Raw genomic sequence first — 19,807 nt, forward strand, 5'->3', positions numbered from 1 at the left:
CCATTTGTTCCTCAAGAATCATGGTCTGTTTGGGGCTTTCATCCCATTAAGCCTCAGGGATGCCTTAGAGGAGAGACTTCCAGCCCTCTAGTTCCCCTTGTGTGTTGCCTAAACATGGGCCACTTGTGTGTGGACATTTGAAGCCAGGGGTGTGAGCCCTGGCACTTTTCTTATAGTTGTCTGGATGTCGCCACTCCCAGTCTTGTTCCTATCATATCTAACTTAGGGGCTGTACATGGCAATCTTCAACTTCCCCAGCCATAAGAGTTTAAAGTTCTTTGATTAGACTTAAAATGCATCTAGAAAATGCCTTGTTAGGAGGCTTTAATAAGGATCCTCCACCTTGGCCTACCTTCTTCCCAGTCCTAACTCAGTGGTCACTCAAGCCATTCCTTGTGCCTGGAACCCCCCCTTCTCCAGTGGAATTCTGACCCACTTCACATTCCACCATTTCCATGAAATTTATCTAGGCCCATCCCAAAGGTCTTTCTAGCATGCTTTTGCCCCTCATTTAAGAGCCCCTTTTTGGCATCACTTTGTATCATGGTGATCCATGTGTCTCAGCTGGGAAGCCCTGTTAGGGCTTGCCTTCGTCTTCTGGCTCTCCAGAGCCTGGCAGGGGACCCGCCATATGGCACTGGAGATGGTGAGGGCACTGCCTCCCCCAGTGATGGTCAGCAACTCATCTCCTCTAACTTGTTCATTGAACTAAACCATTTACATTGAATCTTCACTTTACATGTCAACTAATTCACCTTCAGATTCGCCGATGGAGCTCAGCCCAAGCACGGGAGTTTGGATTCCTTCACAATACAGTGGCATTGCTGGTTTTGCACTCGGATGTCTCGTCGCAGAGGAATGTTGGTAAGAGCTGTCTTCACCACTTGTGACACATTGGAGCAGGAAGGCAGGTGGACTCTCCCAGCCACTGTCCTGGGATGTTTGAGAGGCAGAAATATTCCTGATGGTGTCTCAAGGACTGTCGTCCCTTGAGCTCGGAGGGTATTTCCTAACCCTTTGGATGATTAGCTCTTTGAAAGACTCTGGTTTGGATGGGGATTCTCCACCAAGCCTGTGGCCGGGCTTGCTGAAAGAACCCTGGGCATTGTGCTTGAGGGCCTGTGTTTAGTCCTCAGGGACCAGGCTGCCTGACCTCATGGAGCCTTTTTGCTCGTCTTTCAGATAAAGGGCTTGGATGAGGAAACCTCCAAGGGTTAGTCCATGAATGTACTTCATGGCTGCCCTGGCAGTCTGGTTTCAAGTTGCTTTTCCTGCCTTTTTGCAATACTCTTTACCTAAACTCTTTAAAGTTCTTGCCAAACCACACTTCTCACTGTTTGAATCCTTTTTTTTTTTTAAGGCCTAGTTCATATGCCTCTTGGTCTGAACTACCAGAGGACTCTTCCCTCCTTGTTCTCCTGGCATCCTTTGCCTGGGCCTCCCTCGTGTCCCTCCCATATTCCACTCTTGAGGCAAAGCTAGCTTATGTCCGTGTGATTTCTTCCCCCTACCCCAGCCCTCGCTGCCGTCCTAGGAAGAGCCTAAGCTGGTGGAGGTCAGAACCTGTGTTGTTTGTCATCTTTGTGTGTGCTCAGCTCAGCTCTCTGCTTGGTGCCTTGTACATAATAGGCTCTTAGTAAATGTGTGTTAAATTGAACAACCATTTATGAAGTGCCTATTATGTACAAGTAACCTTTGAATCATGTGGCTGGGTAAGATTAAACAATTGCTCATATCACAAGGTTAGTTCACATCCATTTCATAGAAATTTATTCCATAAAATAACACAACAATCATCTGTTTTTTTTTCTTGTTCTTTCTACAGCCCCAGGTATATATAAACAGCGGCCTCCCATAAGCATCGTTTCCTCCAGCCCCCTTCTGGCTCTCCATGAGGAAGTGGAGTCCTTGCTCTTCCTGTCTGAAGGGAAACCATACCTGCTAGAGGTGACCTACCTTCCTAAATTTGACTTTGGCCTTACTTTGGTTTATTCCCTTGATCACTGCTGGAAGCCTTCTTGTTCATGTTGTTCGCATGTGGCGTATTCATAGTTTAACACTTGTTTCAGAGAGTACAGTCCTTTGTGTGAATTTTTCTCTTTTTACCATTTAAAAAGAAATCCTACATTAGTAATAGGACAGCATGCATTCTGAGAGTTCTGAGAGAAACTATATCTAGGTTACTTGTATCCGCCATGACTATAACTGACTCTTAATGGATGTCAGTCATTAGGGTGCTCACTTCATCTGTTCCCTTCAGAATTGAACCTTTTTATGGTTTGGTAAGGTGTTATAACCTAGTAAGTCTTAAATCTAGACTGTTTAGATCAGGAGCTTTAAAGTTTATTGTTCCTATGGCATTATTCATCTATTTGTAAGCTATAGAACCTTGAACGAGCAGCAATGTTTTTGAGACGAAACTTTGCCATCTTCTAGGTGGTAGACAGTAGTGAAAAGACCCCAAGAGGAGGAGGAGGACATTGGAAATTAAAACAAATGATGATAGTAGGATGAAAGTCACAGGGTTCTGCTAGACTTGGTCTTTGCCATTTGTTATTCATTGTCCAGTTGGTGATCAGAACAAATAATGGATGCCTCTGGGTTGTGGTTCTTATTTTCCCTTCATAACAAATGTTCTGCTATAGAGTAGAGGTGGAAGAGAGGGAAAGGAAATGAATTAAAAACCAGTAATCCCAGACAAATATACATATATATCTATATCATATTAAATTTTACAATACACAAGATACCTTGCCCTCTGGGAGAAGTACTATAAAGACCCTATTAAGCTCCTGTTTAACTCTAGGATTCCAGGGGAAATCATTTGGAAATCTAAGGGCTAAAGCCATTTTGTTTTGGGATCATCTTCTCTATTCTTTGGACATGAGTAAAAATTTCAGGTAGAGAGCTTCATGTGGTAGCACTATCACGTCAGGCCACCAATCATTTAAGCTCTTACTATGTGCCAGGCACTGTACTAGATTGTGGGATTACAGGTATAAACAGAAAGAAAATCTCTATCCCTGCCTTAAAGGAGCTCCTATTCTAATGGGGGATACAGCACACGTGGTGAAATGGTAAAGGAGTTTAGGAGGGAATAGGAAAATAAAGGTACCCAGTATCAAAGCTTTCTAGAGAAAGTCCAGTAGGATAGCCTGGAAACGAAAAAAGGCAGGGCTAACGTGGGCCACTTCCTTCACTTGGAGGGCTTTGGGAGGAACCAGCCAGAGAGAAAGACTAAAAACTGGGATTGGTCAAATTGACTTCAGTTCTTGCTGGGCCCCTAAGAGGAACCATTTCCTCTATAAATTAAGAGTAATTCTAATCTTATCTCCTTCTTTTTCCCTCCTCTCTTGACCCTGGATGGGAATCATGGATCTATATAAAAGGGGCTGTGTTTGGATTTTTTGTTGTTATCATTTCTAAAAGTTGAGTGGAGACAGCCCTCCCAGTCGTGGATAAAACACTTGGGAAACCTGCAAGTTGTTGCAGGCACCTTTAAACAAACCAACTTGTAATTCATCATTTTTACAGAATCCTGACCTGTAGGTGAAATGTACTTTTCTTCACTAATTCACCTTTTTGTCATAAAATGCATATAAAAGTCCCTTTCTTGGGTCTCACCATGGTCCTGCAAGTTGGTGGGATTATTTGGAGGAATTTTAGGCAAGGAAGGTGACAGTACTTGCCCAGGGTCACTGGCTCACCTGCTCAGTGACATCTCATTCCAAAGCTTTGACTTCTTCCTTGATCACTAAACTATTTCTGTCTTCCCCTTTGGTTGTTTGAGGCATTACCTTCCTTTTCACTTCTTATTTCTTACTTTCACAAAGTGTTAACAATTCCACATTGAGACACAAGAGATTACACTCCTGATTCAGCAGGGTCCAGGGAGGAAGCTGGCCGTGACTTGAGATAACCACCCTGCCTCCAAAATGTTTGCCACAGAATTTCAGTGAAAGGCAGCATTAGGATGCAGGAGCTCCCGACCACTACCTGGGAAATGATCCCTTCCCTCTCTTCCCCTCCTCCATCTACCCAGGTCATGTTTGCCTTGCGGGAGCTGACAGGTTCACTTTTGGCTCTCATGGAGATGGTGGTTTACTGCTGTTTCTGTAATGAGCACTTCTCCTTCACCATGCTGCATTTTATCAAGGTAAGAAAAAGCTCACTGAGTTGAGCAAGGGTCTGCAGGGGGAACACGAGTATGTAACAACATTCTGCATCTCCCAGGTAGGATTTTTGTAATTAAAAGTGATGTTACTCACTTCCTTAGGGGTTGTTACCCTAAATGCCCATGGGAGTGTACAGAATTGCTGCCCATCTTTATCAAAGTCAGAACAGTGATTTTTATAGAATCTCTTACTGGAGAAATAAGGATGGATTTTGTGTGTGTGTGGAAGATATTGATTAAAATGCATGTGTGCCCACAGTACTCTTCTGATAATTTAATGATTTTGTAGTGAAGGTTGACTGATTTCTTGCCTGCTTTCATTTGTACACAGAACCAACTGGAAACAGCTCCTCCTCATGAATTAAAAAACACATTCCAGCTTTTGCATGAGATCCTGGTAGGTAATAGCCTTTCTGACTGGTTGATACATCAGTATTGTGCCAACAGTGACAACGAGTGGTTACTATGCTCTGGTTCCTTTGATTCTTAAAGCCCCCATGAGGGAGCAGGGTACATCTTCCCCTGGCCTACCAGCTAGTAAGTAAAAGATTGGGGTCCTGATGGTCTCAGGCCTTCTCCACCCTCCACACTACTGCTTCCTGTCCATGGAGGGGTGGTTCTACTACCTGTTTTCTCCTTTATATTTTGGGACTTTCTCATTTCACAGAGTCCACATCTCTCACTTTTCTGAAATCACATCTCAGAAATTTGCCAGTTCACATTGCTGGCAGCATCTCTTAGAAGATAGCAAGATTGGGGACTGCGTCAAAAAGAGAGTCATTCTGCATCTTGTTCATAGAAACCCCCAAACTGTCTTATGGGGCAGGAATTTGGGGCCCTCTTCTTTGCACTTATACCATTTGTTTTCCTGTTTTTGAATCTTTGGAATTTTTGCCCCTACACATCAGAGGGACAAGAGCAACTTCAAGAAATCAGTGGCCCCTTAACTACTGCTGTCTTGAATGCTACAACAGAAGCTTGATTTGAAGTAGTTTGAGTAAGGGTGTTCTCCCTTTCCCCCTTAGGAACCACTTGACAATCAAAGGCTTAAAGAGACAAAATGATTTCTTACAATGACAAGTCTAGAATTTTTTGCCTCTGTACCACACTCTCACAATGACTATAGAAAGAGTGAACATGATCCCAAGGATAGTGATGCCATGGCTAAAGGATGAAGGTGAGGCTTACTGGCGAAGGGAACTGAGACACATTCCTAGCCTCAGGCAGCTCTTGAGAATGTGGCTTTGTGAGAGCAACAGAGAGTATTCCCACTCCTTGAATTCCTTCTACACTGATGAAATGAGAGCTAACAGTGGGCCACATTTACCAGGCCTCATCCAGAGTGTACACTTGGTTTCAAATCCCATTGCATCAGAACACATGTGAGAGCATTTTCTAATATATACCCGAAGGCCATAGACTCCAACAGTGTGACATGATTAGACTGAGATTTGATACGCTGCAGAACACAGGAGGGTCACAGTCAATATCAAGTAGCCGCCTGTTCAGTTCTGGGCGCCACTTGTAGGAACACATCCAGAAGAAGCCAACTACCACGGGTAGGAGTCTGTAAACCATGTCGGGGCAACATTGGGCCTGAGAATGTTTAGTTGTAGAAGAAAGACTTTGGGGGAGATTTGATCGTTGTCTTTCAGGTATTTGAAAGGGCTGCTGTGGAGGAAAAAGGTCTGACTTGCTCTGCTTGGATCCAGAGAGGAGAATTAAGAGCAGGAGACAAAAAGACAGATGTTGGGTCAACGGGAGGAGAAAGCTTCTAATACTTCTAACTGACTTAATGGACATGAGCTGGGGGTGTTAAAGACAGGATTCTTCTGGAAGAGGCACATGGCCACAATGAATAAGCACTTTCCAACTTGGAGCTATTGGAACTGTCCTTGTCCTCTAACTTGACTTTATAAAGAAGCCCGCCCCAGGAAAGGTTACAAGACAGGTGATGAGACATCAAAGTCTGGCCTTCTCTCTCTGACTCTCTGGAACCTTGCAAGAGTGATCCAGATGGGAAAGGATCTGTGTCCGTTCCACTTGACCCCAAAGGGCAGGACTAAGACTAGTGCATGCCCATTCTGCCTCAGGCTCATCCTCTGTCAAATGGAGAAGTTGGACTAGGGAATATCTGAGGTTCTTCCCAGCTCTGATAGGCCATGATGTCTATGTTTTTACTGTTCTGTTGTTTAGTTGCTTCAAGAACCAAAGAGAATTGCTAGCCATGTGCCACATGGGAGATGTGAGTCCTTTCTTGTAGGACCTTTTCCAAAACCTCACTCTTGTGTTCCTTTCTCTTCCCAGGTCATTGAAGACCCTCTCCAAGTGGAACGGGTAAAATTTGCCTTCGAGACAGAAAGTGGGCTAGTAGGCAAGTCAAACTAATAACACTTTTAAGGCGTATATTGGACAGTCAGAAGTCGAATTCAAGTCTTGTCTTCCTCCTTCCCCACTTCTCTCAAGAAGCAAGGCTTTCCAAGGGCTGTTTTCTACCTTTCAAAGTGGAATGGTTGGCTTTCCTTCCAGCCAGGAAAATTAAAATCAGAGCCAATCAAACATGCCAATTTTTGTTAAATAAAATAACCATCCACATAAGACATAAAATCATGCCTACAACTGCTGTGATAGCTGGAGAGTTGTCCTTACAGCCAAAGTTCTGTGCCCCGACCCCAGGCTTAAGGCTTCACAAGGTGACAGGCTGCTTTGGCATAGGGAATTTCTTTGTCTGGACATTTCTATATCAATGAAGTTACAGATCCAGTAAATTTTTCATGGTTTGTTTCTTAAAATGTTAAGATTACCCAAATAACACAGATTTTTTTTTGTTCCTGTCAGCATTTCCATTCTTTTTCTTTTGTGTCTGTCTACTTTGGCAGTTTTTTTTTGTTTGTTTGTTTTTTGGTTTTTGTTTTTTATTGCCAAATTGTTCTCTTAACTCTGCTTTTCTTCTGCCTCCATGACTCACACTGCCTTTCAAGCTTTTCAAACCTCAACCCTCAGTCATTATTTTCTCACACATAGTAAGGACACGAAGTGTCTGGGATTTCATTAGTGGGAGACAGGTTCCCTACTACAGTGCAGATGATATTTTGTCCAGAGCCTCGTAGGCAGGTCATCATTTGGTGCTGGAGGCCTGTCTCCCTCCCTGAGTTCACTGCTCTCATCTGCTGGGACAAGCAGACTCTTATCATCCCACAATTTGTTCAGCCATTCCCTCTTCATTCAGCAGTCAGTAAGCTGGATGGGCCCAATTTTGTTCTGTTACAAATAAAACTACTGTCAATATTTTTGTAGCAATGGATCTTTTTTTTCCTTTTAATAGCATCATTAGGCTGTAGTCCTAATATGAGAATGCATGATACTCTCCTCCCTTGAGTTCAGAGACAACTGAGGGAAGTTGTACCTATTAAAATATGAGAAGAGTCTAGGCCTTCTTGCTTTGAGCCCCTTGCCCCTCCTCCACAGCTCTAGAAAACAAAATTTTCACTCAGTTTATTACAAGAAAGTAAAAGGGATGATGATGATGATGAGACAGTGGGGAAATCAGAGGCTTTCTGGGAATGTTCAGACTGTCATTGATTAAAAGCTTCACCTTCTGAATTAAAGCTTTCTTTTTAGATAGGCCTTGGAGAAATTTCTGTGGTATTTAAATGGGACACGTTTTCAGATCCCAGCTCTCCTCCCCCTGCTCTAGTCTGTCTTTTACATGTGCTATTCAAGGTTCAGGACCCTCTTTTGCCCTCAAGACTTCTGCTGCTGAGAGTCTTGCTATGTCCTAAGCCCTCTCATGGACAAAGCTGAAGAGCTTGCAGCCACCCCTCTCTCATCATTAGGACTTGGGGGAAGGTGAAATCCAATTTTTAAAGCAAACCTTTTTATCTCTCAAAACATTTAGTTGAAGACATAGCTGCCCCTTCTTCTACAAGACATCCCCTAAAAACCTTGGAGTCTAAAGGATGTAGGTCCTTGGGCCTGGCCATACCAGTGCTCTGGCTTTGACTATTGAAAGAAATTTGAGCGGTATCTTGGTGCTGTCTAAGGCTGGCCACAAGCCAGAAGCATTAGGCCTGAGTTCTGCCTCCACATGGCTTGTTAGAGCTTAAGGATGAGCCGTTTTCAGTCATTTTCACTCCAGGGGTGGGGTTTGGGGGACAAAGGAGTTTCACCTAAAAGTTGGTTTCAAAGATGCCTTGTGGGCTTGGATACAAGCCTTGGGCATCCCTGGGCCCCTGACAGACAGCACCTGAGGGGCAGTTCGGGGTGCTCATGCCTGCCGCTCAATGTTAATAGTCTTGTTTCCTCCCCAGCCTTGATGCATCACAGCAACCATGTGGACAGCAGTCGCTGCTATCAGTGTGTCAAGTTTCTGGTGACCCTTGCTCAGAAGTAAGTATGGCCTGAGGCCTGGGGAGGGAAAAAGAACACCTTTGGGGCCAGCTCCAGGCTGAAGAGCATCAGGTTTGCTCTGGTAACTTCTTGGCTGTAACTCCTGCCTGGAGGGAGCTCCCTGGCTCAACAGGCAGCACGACCTCCTCCCCAGACCTGGAACATCCCCCCAGGCTAGAAGAGAGGCTCGGAGGTTGAGGCAAGGACCATGGATGGGAAGCTTGCAGGGACTCGCTTCTCCAGAGCTCCTTCCTTGGGAGCCCCCAGAGCACTGGTCCCACATCCTCACTAGCTTTGCCTCATCAGCCCCTCTCCATGTGGACCCAATCACGCTTGCTCTTTCTTCTTCTGGCCACCTTCCTTTTCCCTGTACCATCAGGCCCTGCTGGTCGGTGACTCTAGGCTGACTGAGCGATGAGCTGTGGGGAAGCAGGACTTGGAGTGTGTGCCCAAGGACCAGGCCAAGTTCGCTGGGCAGGGGGCTTCACCCACACAATCCAGGGTCTTTGGAAAGATTTGCAGTCACTTTGTAGCAAGTGAAGCTGGCACACTGCATCTTTCACATGCTAAAAAGCAACATCAAAACTCCTTTGTAGAGAGCCTACATACAGGTCTATAGAGCGCTTCTCACATATTCTCTCATTTGCCCTCCAAACAACCCTGGGAAATGGAGCTGTCATTTTCCTTGTTTTGCACATGAGGAAACTGAGTCAGGCAGAAATGAAGTGCTTTGCTGTGGTTCATGCATCTTATAAGGTCAAGCCCAGCACTCTCCAAGGCCATCTTCCCTTCAGGGCCATTTGCTAGAGGTGTGTGCCAAGGCTCTTCCTCTCATCACTGCCTCCAGAGTCAAGGACCCATTGGTGTCCACTCAAGAAGGCACCGAGGAGGGAAGCCGCCTCCAGCCCTGCCTCAGACCCATCCTGGCCCTGGGACCCTAGATGGGAGAGCATCGGGGTGGCCAGCCATGTGCCCGGGATATGAGGTCTCCTCATGAGGAATTCCACTGAGGACATGTGCCCGCAGACTCCCCTAGAAAGGGATCCCCAAACACAGGCTGAAGTGGGCCTGTGGAGAACACCTCAAATGTGATTTGGGCCACACCTGCTTGTGGACCATGGATGCCTTTACCCTTCCCAGTGAAGAGAAGCGGGTCCCCTCCCTCCACGCGGGGCTGAGGCCCAGGTGCAGAGCGCAGCAGGCACCTTCCAATGGGGGCACACGTGTGTGAGCTTTGCTACTCTGCGCGATTTTTGGTTGAAAAGGATCACTCTCTGGGAAGGGGTGGGAGAAGGGAGATGGTAATGAAGGTGATATAAAAACCACCTCTCAGGAAAAGTCTGAAAAGAGAAGTTCAGTTCCCTGTCACGAGTGTTTTAGTCAACCACAATTGTCAGCCAGCAAGTACTTTTCCCTCTTGTCTGTGGGAAGTGCTGTAAATAACGCATTTACAGAACACTTAATTGTTGCAAAGTGTATTGTTCTAAAGACCTTGTGACAGGCAGTGTTCTCCCCATTTCCCAGTTTGGAGAACTGAAGAATGGAGGATTCTGGCTCAGTAAGCAAGAGACTGGATCAGAACCTGTGACCGCAAAAATATGGTTTTCAAGACTGTGAATTGTCAAACTGAAGGTTCCGGACAAACTGTAAAAACTCCAACTACTATGAACTCCTAAGTTCAGAGAGCCAGCTCCATTTAAAGAGAAATTTCTCTTATGTCAACTCCCCTAAATTTTCACATCTACGAATCACAGTAGACGTTTTCCCCAGGACTGTCCATTCTTAGTTCACATCTTCTTTTATCACCTTCCCTGAGTAGACTAAAACTTCACACACACACCTCTTGCTAAGCTTGCCTTTTGTAAGCTGCTTGACCTTTTAGTGATTAATTTAACCTTTTTAGGTACTTAGCACCCTTTTGTATTAGATCTAAAAATAGACCTAGCTTAAGGGTTTTTGCTTCACTATAAGTATGAGTTGGGGACTTTTCATTGTTCAGTAAGGAGTTTACAACTTCATCTTCCCCTAAGGCACTGTCTGAGCAGGGTGGAGTAATGTTAAAATTCCCAATACATTCCTGATCAGGTACCTTCATTTGTTACAATAAGGGAATAGCCTTAACCAAATGTTCCAAGGTACAGTCTGAGCAGTTTTAAGATTCACAAACCCCAAAGCTTCCCATCTCTGGGGCTTTCTCAGTCTCCCTCTTGAGGCTTTTTAGAGAGTTTGGTAAGCTTGTGTGGGGAGGAGGGCTGCCTCTCGAGGTCCCATCTGCATGGTGAGAGGGCACCTCTTCTTTGGGGTGAAACATTGTCTGGAGCCAGAGGTTGCCCCTGGGCTTCCACTCACTGAGTATCTGCTCTCACCAGGTGTCCTGCTGCTAAGGAATACTTCAAGGAGAATTCCCACCACTGGAGCTGGGCAGTGCAGTGGCTACAGAAGAAGGTACCCACATTTGAAAAGTCCTTCCCAGCCTTTGGGGGTCAGTAAGAGATTTGGGGGGAACTGAGTCCAGGGTCTACACCCTCAGGGAAGCCAAGGCTTCTCTTCACTATGCTCAACGGCCAGGCTCATGGGGTTTTCCTGCCCCACCTGAGAGTCCCTCCATTCCCAGCTTGAAAGAAGAAAGCACACTTGTCCCCCGCTGTGACAGAAAGCAAAAATGCTCAACACAGGCAAGCAAGCCCTTTGTGGGCACTCCTCCACCTCCCTGCCTGGTGTTCTCTGGTAGTAGCTGGGTACAAATGTGTGGGGTCAGAAATCCTTTTGAATTTGTTGTTTGTCATTGTGATCTGAGTGTTACCTTTGATCTTAGATGTCGGAACACTACTGGGTCCCACAGAGTAATATATCAAACGAAACCTCAACTGGAAAAACCTTTCAACGTACTATCTCTGCTCAGGTGGGTGTTGTGCTCCCCCTCTTCTTCGGGGATTCTCCAGACAAGAAGGGAGAGCTAGAAGTCAGTGTCCTGGTTCATAAGATAGTGTCCCCTGCTTCGTAACAACAGGCTTCATGTTGTCTTGGAGAAATACAGCTCCCGAGTCACTAAAGCCCCCAAAGTGTGACTCCAGTCTGTCTTTCCAGCCTTTATTTCACATTGCTCCCTCTTTATGTTCTTCTCCTTGAACCTGCAATAGCTATTCCTAACCTAAGCCTTCTCTCTCTCTCTCTATCCATCCACACAGCTCATCCCTGTGTCCACAATATGTGTTCACTCCTGTTTCCACCTCTTAAAATCCTACTCTTTCTTCAAAGTCCCCTCTGCCATGATTCATTCACTGAGCCCTACAGCTGAAAGTTTTTCCCTGCTAATTTTCCTGGCTCTCTCCTTTGCCCCCATCATAATCTGCCTTGTATCTTGCTTTACCTATGTGTGTGTCATCCCTTCCTACCTACTCCCCAAGAAATTGTAAAAGGAACAGGCTGGAAGCAGGGCAGGTTGACAGAGGGAAGGAGCTCTGCTTTTCCTGGGGTTTGGGATGAGGATGCTGAGTTTTTCTTGAAAAACAGTTTTGGTGGGATCTTCGCTTTGAGGATGACTAGTCATTGTAACTGTCTAGAGTAATGCCCAGTGATTGTATTTGAGAGAATAGAGACTAAGGAGAAGCCATTTAAATGAATCAATAGTGCTTATACACCCTTCTTCTAATTGGTTGTTAATTCATTGTTCTTGTATTTAACTTCTCCTTTAGGACACCTTAGCTTATGCCACAGCTTTGCTGAATGAGAAAGATCAGTCAGGAAGCAGTAATGGGTCAGAAAGCAGTCCTGCTAACGAGAACGGAGAGAGACACCTCCAGCAGGTAGAAATGAGCCTTTGTGTTATAGGAAATCACAGTGGGTGTATGGGCACCAAAGATGTCGGCAAGTCAGAAGAAGAGAATGGTACAGAGTTGCATGAATACTTTACAGAGTTCTTCTAAGGAGCCATGATGAGATCTGTCCTGTCAACATGGAAACTCCTCAGACTCCCCCCAAATAACAACTGAAAGAGCAGCATGAAATAACAATTGCTAGAAATTAAAACTCACCAAAAGACACTGGTAAAGACAATCATCCAAGTGTCTCTGTCTCTGTCTCTGTCTCTGTCTCTCTCTCTCTCTCTGTCTCTCTCTCTCTCTCTCTCTCTCTCTCTCTCTCTCTCTCTCCACACACACACACTCTAAGAGAAACAAGGGAATTGAATCATTATCTGAAGGTGAATGAATGATAAAACGTTTATTAATCACTTTATACTACGTTCCAGGAATACCAAAATACTAGCAGGCAAGACAGCTCTTATCCTCAAAGAACCCATGTGCTTTGGGGAGAAAGCATGTATAAGGGAACTCCAAGAACTAGGTACTCACACAACAGCATGGTTTGGAAGTGGCTAGGTAGCGAGTGGCCTAGGGGCAGAGGCCCAGTGCTTCTAATGACAGTTGGGCCAAGAATCAGCTGTCTGGAAATGACAGAAGCTGCAGGTCAGAAAACTTGAAAAACCCATAGTTGGGCCCACTTGGATAGAAGACTGGTTTGAGGAACTGAAGCTAACTCCTAACACCTGTAAAATGAGTGAGGCGATGGCTGATCGCTCCTGAGATCACATTCCGTTCTAATTCTGTGATCCTGTGGCCATTGTCTACAGCTGACCTTACATTGGATCAATCCGAATTTGTGAGATCAGAGGAATCTTTATTGTGATGAAGGTTCAGAATTCTTCTGAGAGAATCCTGGTGAATCCAAGGATTCACTTCAAAGAGAGCCTTTAGGACTGGCTGGTAATCCTGATGGCTTGGAGAAGGATTTCTTAGACAGCCTCCCATGAGCTACCATGTGTTCCACACAGTATGAATAGGATTTCCAGGGAAAAAAATGTTGATACAACTAATACTTTTCCTTTTCAGGAGAGGAATGTTCTTATTTAAATGCTTATTGTGTGTTGAAGTGTTTTGTTTCATTTTGGAAATAGGCATGATTTCCTCTTTTTTTAATCCTCAAATGCCCTTGAATTCCTACAATTATGAAGCCCTAGCACCCTGGGACCGACTGGGCTAGAGCTCAGCACTGGAGAAGTCCCTGAACGCGGCCTTGGGATTGGAGCTTTGCCACTCTGTACTGTTGAGTATCCCAATTGCTGCCATCTCCATAGAAGTGCTTTAAAGTGACAAAGCTCTTCTGTACAACCACCCTGGGCAGTAAATGTACACATGTTGTTATCCTATTTTCTAGATCAGGAAGCTGAGCCTCAGTGAAAGTTTCCTTTGCCCAACAAAATCACGCAGCTAGGAAGTGTGATTAGCCTTCCTCAAACCTGGGCTGCTTCTGACTCCAGAGCCAAGCCCTCTTTTCACACCACCATGTCTTGTCAAGAGCTAGGATGGACCTTAAGGGGCACGTTGATCCCCTGGTTCGTAAAAGGAGGAAATGGGGGTCAGGTGAAGTTGTATGTGTAGCTCACTAAAAACCCTTCTTTCGCCACATTGAACCATCAGCTCATAGAGTGCCCACCTAGTGGGTCAATAATGAACTTTTGTATATGATGGCCCTTTGAGGAATGCTGAAGCCCAAGAAAGGCAGATGCCGTTAATATAGGCAGCTCCAGCATGACCTAATTAAAGCCTGCTTTAGACCAGGCTACAAGGAGAATCCCACAGTGAGTAATCCACAGACCTTCATGGTCAGCCTTCAGATTGGGTAAAGTGTGGCACAAGCGTGCCGTGCCAGGGGAGGTTTATCACCAAAGGATTACAGAGTAACATTGGCCCTTGTGCCGGGGTGACCCGAGAGCTGCCTTCCCAAGATGACTCCATGTGTGTTCTCGTCTCCTTTTCTCCCTCAGGGCTCAGAGTCTCCCATGATGATTGGTGAGTCAAGAAGTGACCTTGATGATGTGGACCCTTAGAGGAACTTCCTAAGCTCTCCACTGAGTCAAATCCAGACCTCCTTAATGCTTGGCACCTTTTTGAAACCAGAATCTCATCTTTTTAAAAGGCCTTGAGGTTGAACTTGGGAAAACCTGAAGTGACTTTGGAGGATGCTGCGCTCTTATGAGATATCTTCTTCAGCCTAGAGAAGGAAGATGGGGGAGACCCCCGAGCCAGATTCAGTCGCACCCCGGGCAGCCGGCCCAAAATGCAGAGAACAGTTTTTGTCAAGGTTTTATCAAATAAAGCTCATGGTCGAAATTTTTATTATGTGAACATAAATGAGTGAATGTAGACATGTCACTGCTCTGTGATGCTGCCAGAGGGATTCCTCTGGCTTTTGTACTGAAGAAGAAAATCAGGCAGCCTTTAGGGAGGGGGCAGGTGTTTAACCTTTTTGGTGATGCTGAATAGGAATGTTCCAAGTGACGGACAGAGGTGTGACTAAGACACGCTTGCTTTGTAAAATAGTAAAGAATCCAGTTTACAAAGAACCTCGGTATTGAATATGTCTCCCTAACTTTGTACAGAATTGCGGAGGGCTCTGGGGAGGGGTTAGTGTGGCACCACCATTTGGGAGCCCACATGGCTCTTTATGGTAATTTTCTAATGCCCTTAAGATTGTAAAGAGCAATAAAGAAGACCCCATTCCCTAATTTACACAGGGGTTCACTGTTTGATGCTGGGTGATGGAAAAGAAAAGCTGAGTCGTTTTTTAAAAAATGCCCCAAAAAGCACTTTACGATACAATTTTATTGACTCCATCAAATCCTCTTTTTTAACCCATGGAGACATGTTGAATAAACTGTAGCTTAAATCAAGGGATCTACAATCATTTGCTTTGGCTTCAAAATCACCAAGAGCGCTGGGATCGACTGTCTGCAACAAGAAACTTGAGTTGGGAGGGAGAGGACTGTGGTGGAAGTTTAACAATTTTACTACAAGGAAAAAATGTTGTTGACTTTTCATATGACCAGATAGACCGGCTAGATGTAACAGCAGTCAGTGAGCTGCTCGACCCTCACTGGAAGGCCATTGAGATGCTGCCTCTCCTGCCCTGTCCGCCTTCAGTCGCCTGTGCTTTCTGTCCTGTTCTTTCTTGATTTACACATTCTGCCTTACTTTAGACCACACAAGGCACCATGCTAGGAGAACCTGAGGTGGGAGGGCTTCAGGGCTGCGCAGACCTGGACACTGGCCGGTCAAAGGCACAAGCAGCCCAGAGGCCTCACCTTGTCTTTTGTGCCCTGGGCAGGCAGGTGGCAGCTCATGCCTGTCCACCAGCCCAGACCAGGCGCCTCACTGCTGGAGCGGGCCTTTTTGTAGGTTTTATCGGTGTGACCTTGTCACTCACTACAGACGACAGCGTTGGTGGTGAGGACGCTGCCCACCCGGGTAATGGAAATGACAACTGCAGGAGCGGGCCGCTTCCCCTAAACCCACCCGGTGAATGAAGCTGGCAGAGGCCGACAGCATGTTTTAGGAATGTTTCCAGTTTCCTCACAATTTCGAGTGGAATGTTTAGAACTTAATTTTGAAAACAAGTAAACTTCTCTTCCTTCCCACCACTGCCCTCCCCGCAGTCCCTCGGGGTGCCCAGGCACCCCTCATTGCTTCTTGTTGCTCTGGCGATGCCCGCTGGGGTGGCCAGCCTCGCTTACTCAGGAGTGGAAGGGTCACGATGCACTCTGGAGTGGCCAGCCTCGTTTTCTCAGGAGCACAAGGGTCACTGTCGCTGCTCCCATTATTTCCTATGGAAACAACGCCTTCCTCACAGCCCACAGGCTGCCTTTGCTGTCACTCAAGACAGGCTCAAACGACCCCCGTTGTCCAGCTGTGGACAAAGGGGGTCGTTTTCACTCGGCCAAGTAAAGACTCGATTTCCGGCTGTCGCAGCCATGAAACCTGCTGATGATTTTTTTTTTAATGTAGCTCAACAAAAGTAGCCGTGACACGCTTATGTTGAAAGAGTTGTCATTTCTACTGCCAATTTTGTGGATGAACATGTTTTTATAAATCTTTCAAAGCGGTCTGCAGTAGAGCAGGAATTGCACAACTAACTGCTGTTTCTCAAGAGGCTCTCGACAAAGACAGCTTCAAGGCCATCTCGTCCTGCGTGCTCACACCAGCCGAGCAGGTGGGCCCATGGCGTGCTGGTGGTGACGGGCTTCCCACCATGCCTCGCCTCGCCGGAGCTGGATCCTCTGAGCTCCTGTGGTGCACGCAGGTCCAGCGGGAGAGAGTCCTCCACTGCTACCTCGAGAGTCCAGTCCTGTTGATAAAAACTTGACAAGAAAGCAAAGGGAGGGAGGGTCTGCTGGTGGAGAATCTGAATTCGCTGTTGGTTTTAAAACTGACAGAGTTCTCATGGCTTCTTGGAGCATAAAATAAAGTTTTTTCAAAAAAGTAGACTTGGGTCTGGTTGACTCGTTTCTTCATGTTTAATGGGAGATGGAGCCTGGCGTTCTGGGTGGGCTGAACTTTGGGGCACCACGTTTGCCCCCTCAAGCTTGGAAGTATACTTAGGTGAGGAGCTTATTCTTCAGTTGTATGTTCTCTCGCCCTCTTGCCTTTTCTCTCTGAACCTAATGTACTTTGGGCTGTAGCATGGTTCACAAGTGAAGGATGGGGCAGAAGGGGAAGCTGCGGTTTTTGTCCAGTCTTAAGATGTCTTTTTGAGCTGCCCTTCTAGATTCCAGGTCAAGAAAATGAAACCTTTCGTGTGTCTTGGACCCCTTTGGGCTGTCAGTCTGTGGTGAGACCTATAGGACCACTTCTCAGAATTGCCTATTAAATGCATGAACTAAAACCCCTAGGATTACAAAGGAGGCTAGTTCTGTGGAAATGCAGTTGGGTTCACAAGCTGTCGGCCAAAGAAGCCCCTTGGAGAAGACGAGCCAGACGGAATCTTCGACCATTGGATTGAGCCCTTTGTTTTGCTTGAGAGACCTCAAGCCTAGGAAAGGAGATATTTGTGCAGCCACTCAGTGGCTTTGTATCAGAGCACGACAAAGCCCTGGGGAGAAGCCATCTAGGGAAGGTTTGGCTGCCTGTCCATTGGGGAGGTCCCATGGACTTTGGTGGGGCAGCAGCCAAGCAGGTCACAAGCCACCAATGTCGATAAGATTAACCAGGTCTGGGGTAGGGCCTGGACCTGTGACTTCATTAATACTACAGGGAATTCCCAGGGACAGAAACTCCCACCACCAATGGCAGCTTTCACTGGGCCACCAGGAGGTGGGGCGACTTGACCAGTGAGGCCAACTCCATGCGCCTCTGCCTCAGCTACAAAGGGCTTACCTAGTTGTTTCATGACGAGCGCGGTCAACAAACATGTATTACGCACCGCTCCTGTGCTGGGCTTGGAACGCAAGTTTGGGTTGGTCTTTGCTTTGCTTTGTTTTGTTTTCATCCCTGCCCTTAAAAAGCTCACACCCTAATGGGGTCAGGAAAGTCCACGTGGGGCAGAACTGGGAGATTCTACAAATCAGGTGGGAAAGTGACCAGAGGGAATGGCTGAATTTAGAATTTCCTCACCTGAAACTGGGGAGAAGATAGGGTAGATGAGGGGTGTAGGTGTGTATACACAAGTAGAGAGTATTCAATAGCCTTTTGAATCGTGCAAATATATTTTGGAGAGGAAAAAATTTGAGAAATGCAGAGAGGAATTCGCTAGCCAGTGATTGATGACAGCTAGTAAGTGCAGCACTTCTTTACATATATGATCTCATCTAAGCCTCACAACATCCCAGGGAGGTCCTGCTGGTTTACCGTCTTCCCTTTAAAGAAGAAGAAATTGAGGCACCACGGGATTAAGCAGCAGTCACGTGGCATTAACATGACATTCAAACCCTGATCTCACCTCCAATCCTAGTGCGCTTTCCAGTAACTTGGATCAGCTCCTGGGGATTTAATGATCTATGCAGGTGATCTAGTTAAACACAAGTCCGGCCCTTCCTTGGCTCTTTCCTGAGCCACAGTCTTTCATCATCCACTGCCGTGGGCGTCCCAATTCACCAAACAACTCATCTTTCACCCCAACAGCCTCCTCACCTTCCTGTCACTGTGGAGAGCCCCGTAGTAGACCGGGCTCCTCGGGCTCCCCACCCCCTGTCTCTCATTGGATCTTCTCACTCATCCCAAGTTCACACCCATCATCTCTTGCCTTCTAATTGGTCTCCCTGCCTCAAGCATCCTCCCAGCCTCCCTCGAGCTGAGAAGTTGATGGTCAGTTTCAGCGTGTCCCCACTGAGCTCAGTGAGTCCAGCCGCTCCGCTGCCTCCAAGAGCCAACAGAAACTCCTCCGTTGGCATTTCATGTGCGTGAGTGGCCGGGCACCCTTCCAGGCTTCCTTCCTTCCCCTCCACTCCAAGGTGCTCCACCACCGCTCGGGCCCTTCCCAGGCGGCCGCTCTGCCTGCCACTCCCCTGCAGGAGGCGGCTCCTGCTGCCTTCCTCTCTGCTTCCTTCCAACCCACCCGGTTTCTGCCTTTCCGTGTTGCCCCCCTACTAGACTGTAAGCGCCTTGAGGCCCCCTTCTCTGTGCCTTTGGGACCTGGCTGAGTGCCTTAACGCATGTTTTCACAAGAAACTCGCCTCGAAAATGGAATCTTAAGTCCTAAAATGCTGGCGCTTGGAAGATACTCCGAGGCCGCCGGTGCCGGCTCCCTCGTGTACCTCATTTGAGGAAGAAGCCGAAGGTAAGGAGTCGAAAGAACTCCTTCCGGTAGCTAAGGGCCGCATCTGTTAAGGATGGGAGAATAAGAATGACCCGGCGGGGCCCGGCAGCTACACAGGGGTTACTAGTCAGCTTGCTCCAACATCCCTCCATCCCCTGCCAGTGAAGTGGGTGGTTCCTGTGGTTTCTGTAGTTGCACCTTCTCAAAGCCCGAGCCAGCACTTCCCCAGCGCCTGGCCTTTTCCACATACACATTCTGAAGTGGAAGCCTGTAGTAGGAAGGGGGGAGGGGGGAGGAATACTAGATTTATAGATATGGATGTGAAATTGTCTCCTCGGGGAGGGGCAGGGAAAGGAGGGAACTGGGGAGACTGATTAGATATCTCCTATGGGTCGGGCCCTCGGCCAGATGCTAGTCAGGTGGCTTCTTCCTCACCTCTTGTCCAGACTATCCCAGTTGGACCCCTAGTTGGTCTCCCCCAACCTCCTAATGGTCGACAAAACCATTTCCCGGAAGAAGAGCCAAGCGCTTAATTCTTGGAGCCAAACTAGCTCAGGCGTGCTTTGCTGCTCCCCAAACTGGGCCTTCCAGTCCACGTTTCTACTTTCAACCAAGCGCGCCCCAGTTCCGGGAGTTGCTCCCTCCTCGCTCTCAGAA

The 19,807-nt window shown here is 46.8% G+C and overlaps 1 protein-coding gene and 1 non-coding gene across 2 annotated transcripts in view; both read left to right on the top strand.

The window, feature by feature from the left end:
* USP24 (ubiquitin specific peptidase 24) overlaps window positions 1–16,881 on the top strand; it is a 174,801-nt gene extending 157,920 nt beyond the window's left edge. Inside the window, exons 59-68 of the mRNA XM_003340095.4 lie at window positions 762–864; window positions 1,826–1,947; window positions 4,043–4,156; window positions 4,506–4,571; window positions 6,482–6,548; window positions 8,485–8,563; window positions 10,933–11,008; window positions 11,379–11,465; window positions 12,259–12,369; window positions 14,388–16,881. Coding sequence (XP_003340143.2) covers window positions 762–864; window positions 1,826–1,947; window positions 4,043–4,156; window positions 4,506–4,571; window positions 6,482–6,548; window positions 8,485–8,563; window positions 10,933–11,008; window positions 11,379–11,465; window positions 12,259–12,369; window positions 14,388–14,450 — 888 coding nt within the window. The 3' untranslated portion in view covers window positions 14,451–16,881. The remainder of the gene's footprint in view (window positions 1–761; window positions 865–1,825; window positions 1,948–4,042; window positions 4,157–4,505; window positions 4,572–6,481; window positions 6,549–8,484; window positions 8,564–10,932; window positions 11,009–11,378; window positions 11,466–12,258; window positions 12,370–14,387) is intronic.
* Window positions 1,624–1,683, top strand: MIR7281 (microRNA mir-7281). The gene has a single exon (NR_127476.1). It is a non-coding gene; the product is annotated as a microRNA mir-7281 (primary transcript).
* Window positions 16,882–19,807: the final 2,926 nt, after the last annotated feature.

The sequence above is a fragment of the Monodelphis domestica genome, chromosome 2 (assembly GCF_027887165.1).
Source record: "Monodelphis domestica isolate mMonDom1 chromosome 2, mMonDom1.pri, whole genome shotgun sequence".
Lineage (NCBI taxonomy): Eukaryota > Metazoa > Chordata > Mammalia > Didelphimorphia > Didelphidae > Monodelphis > Monodelphis domestica.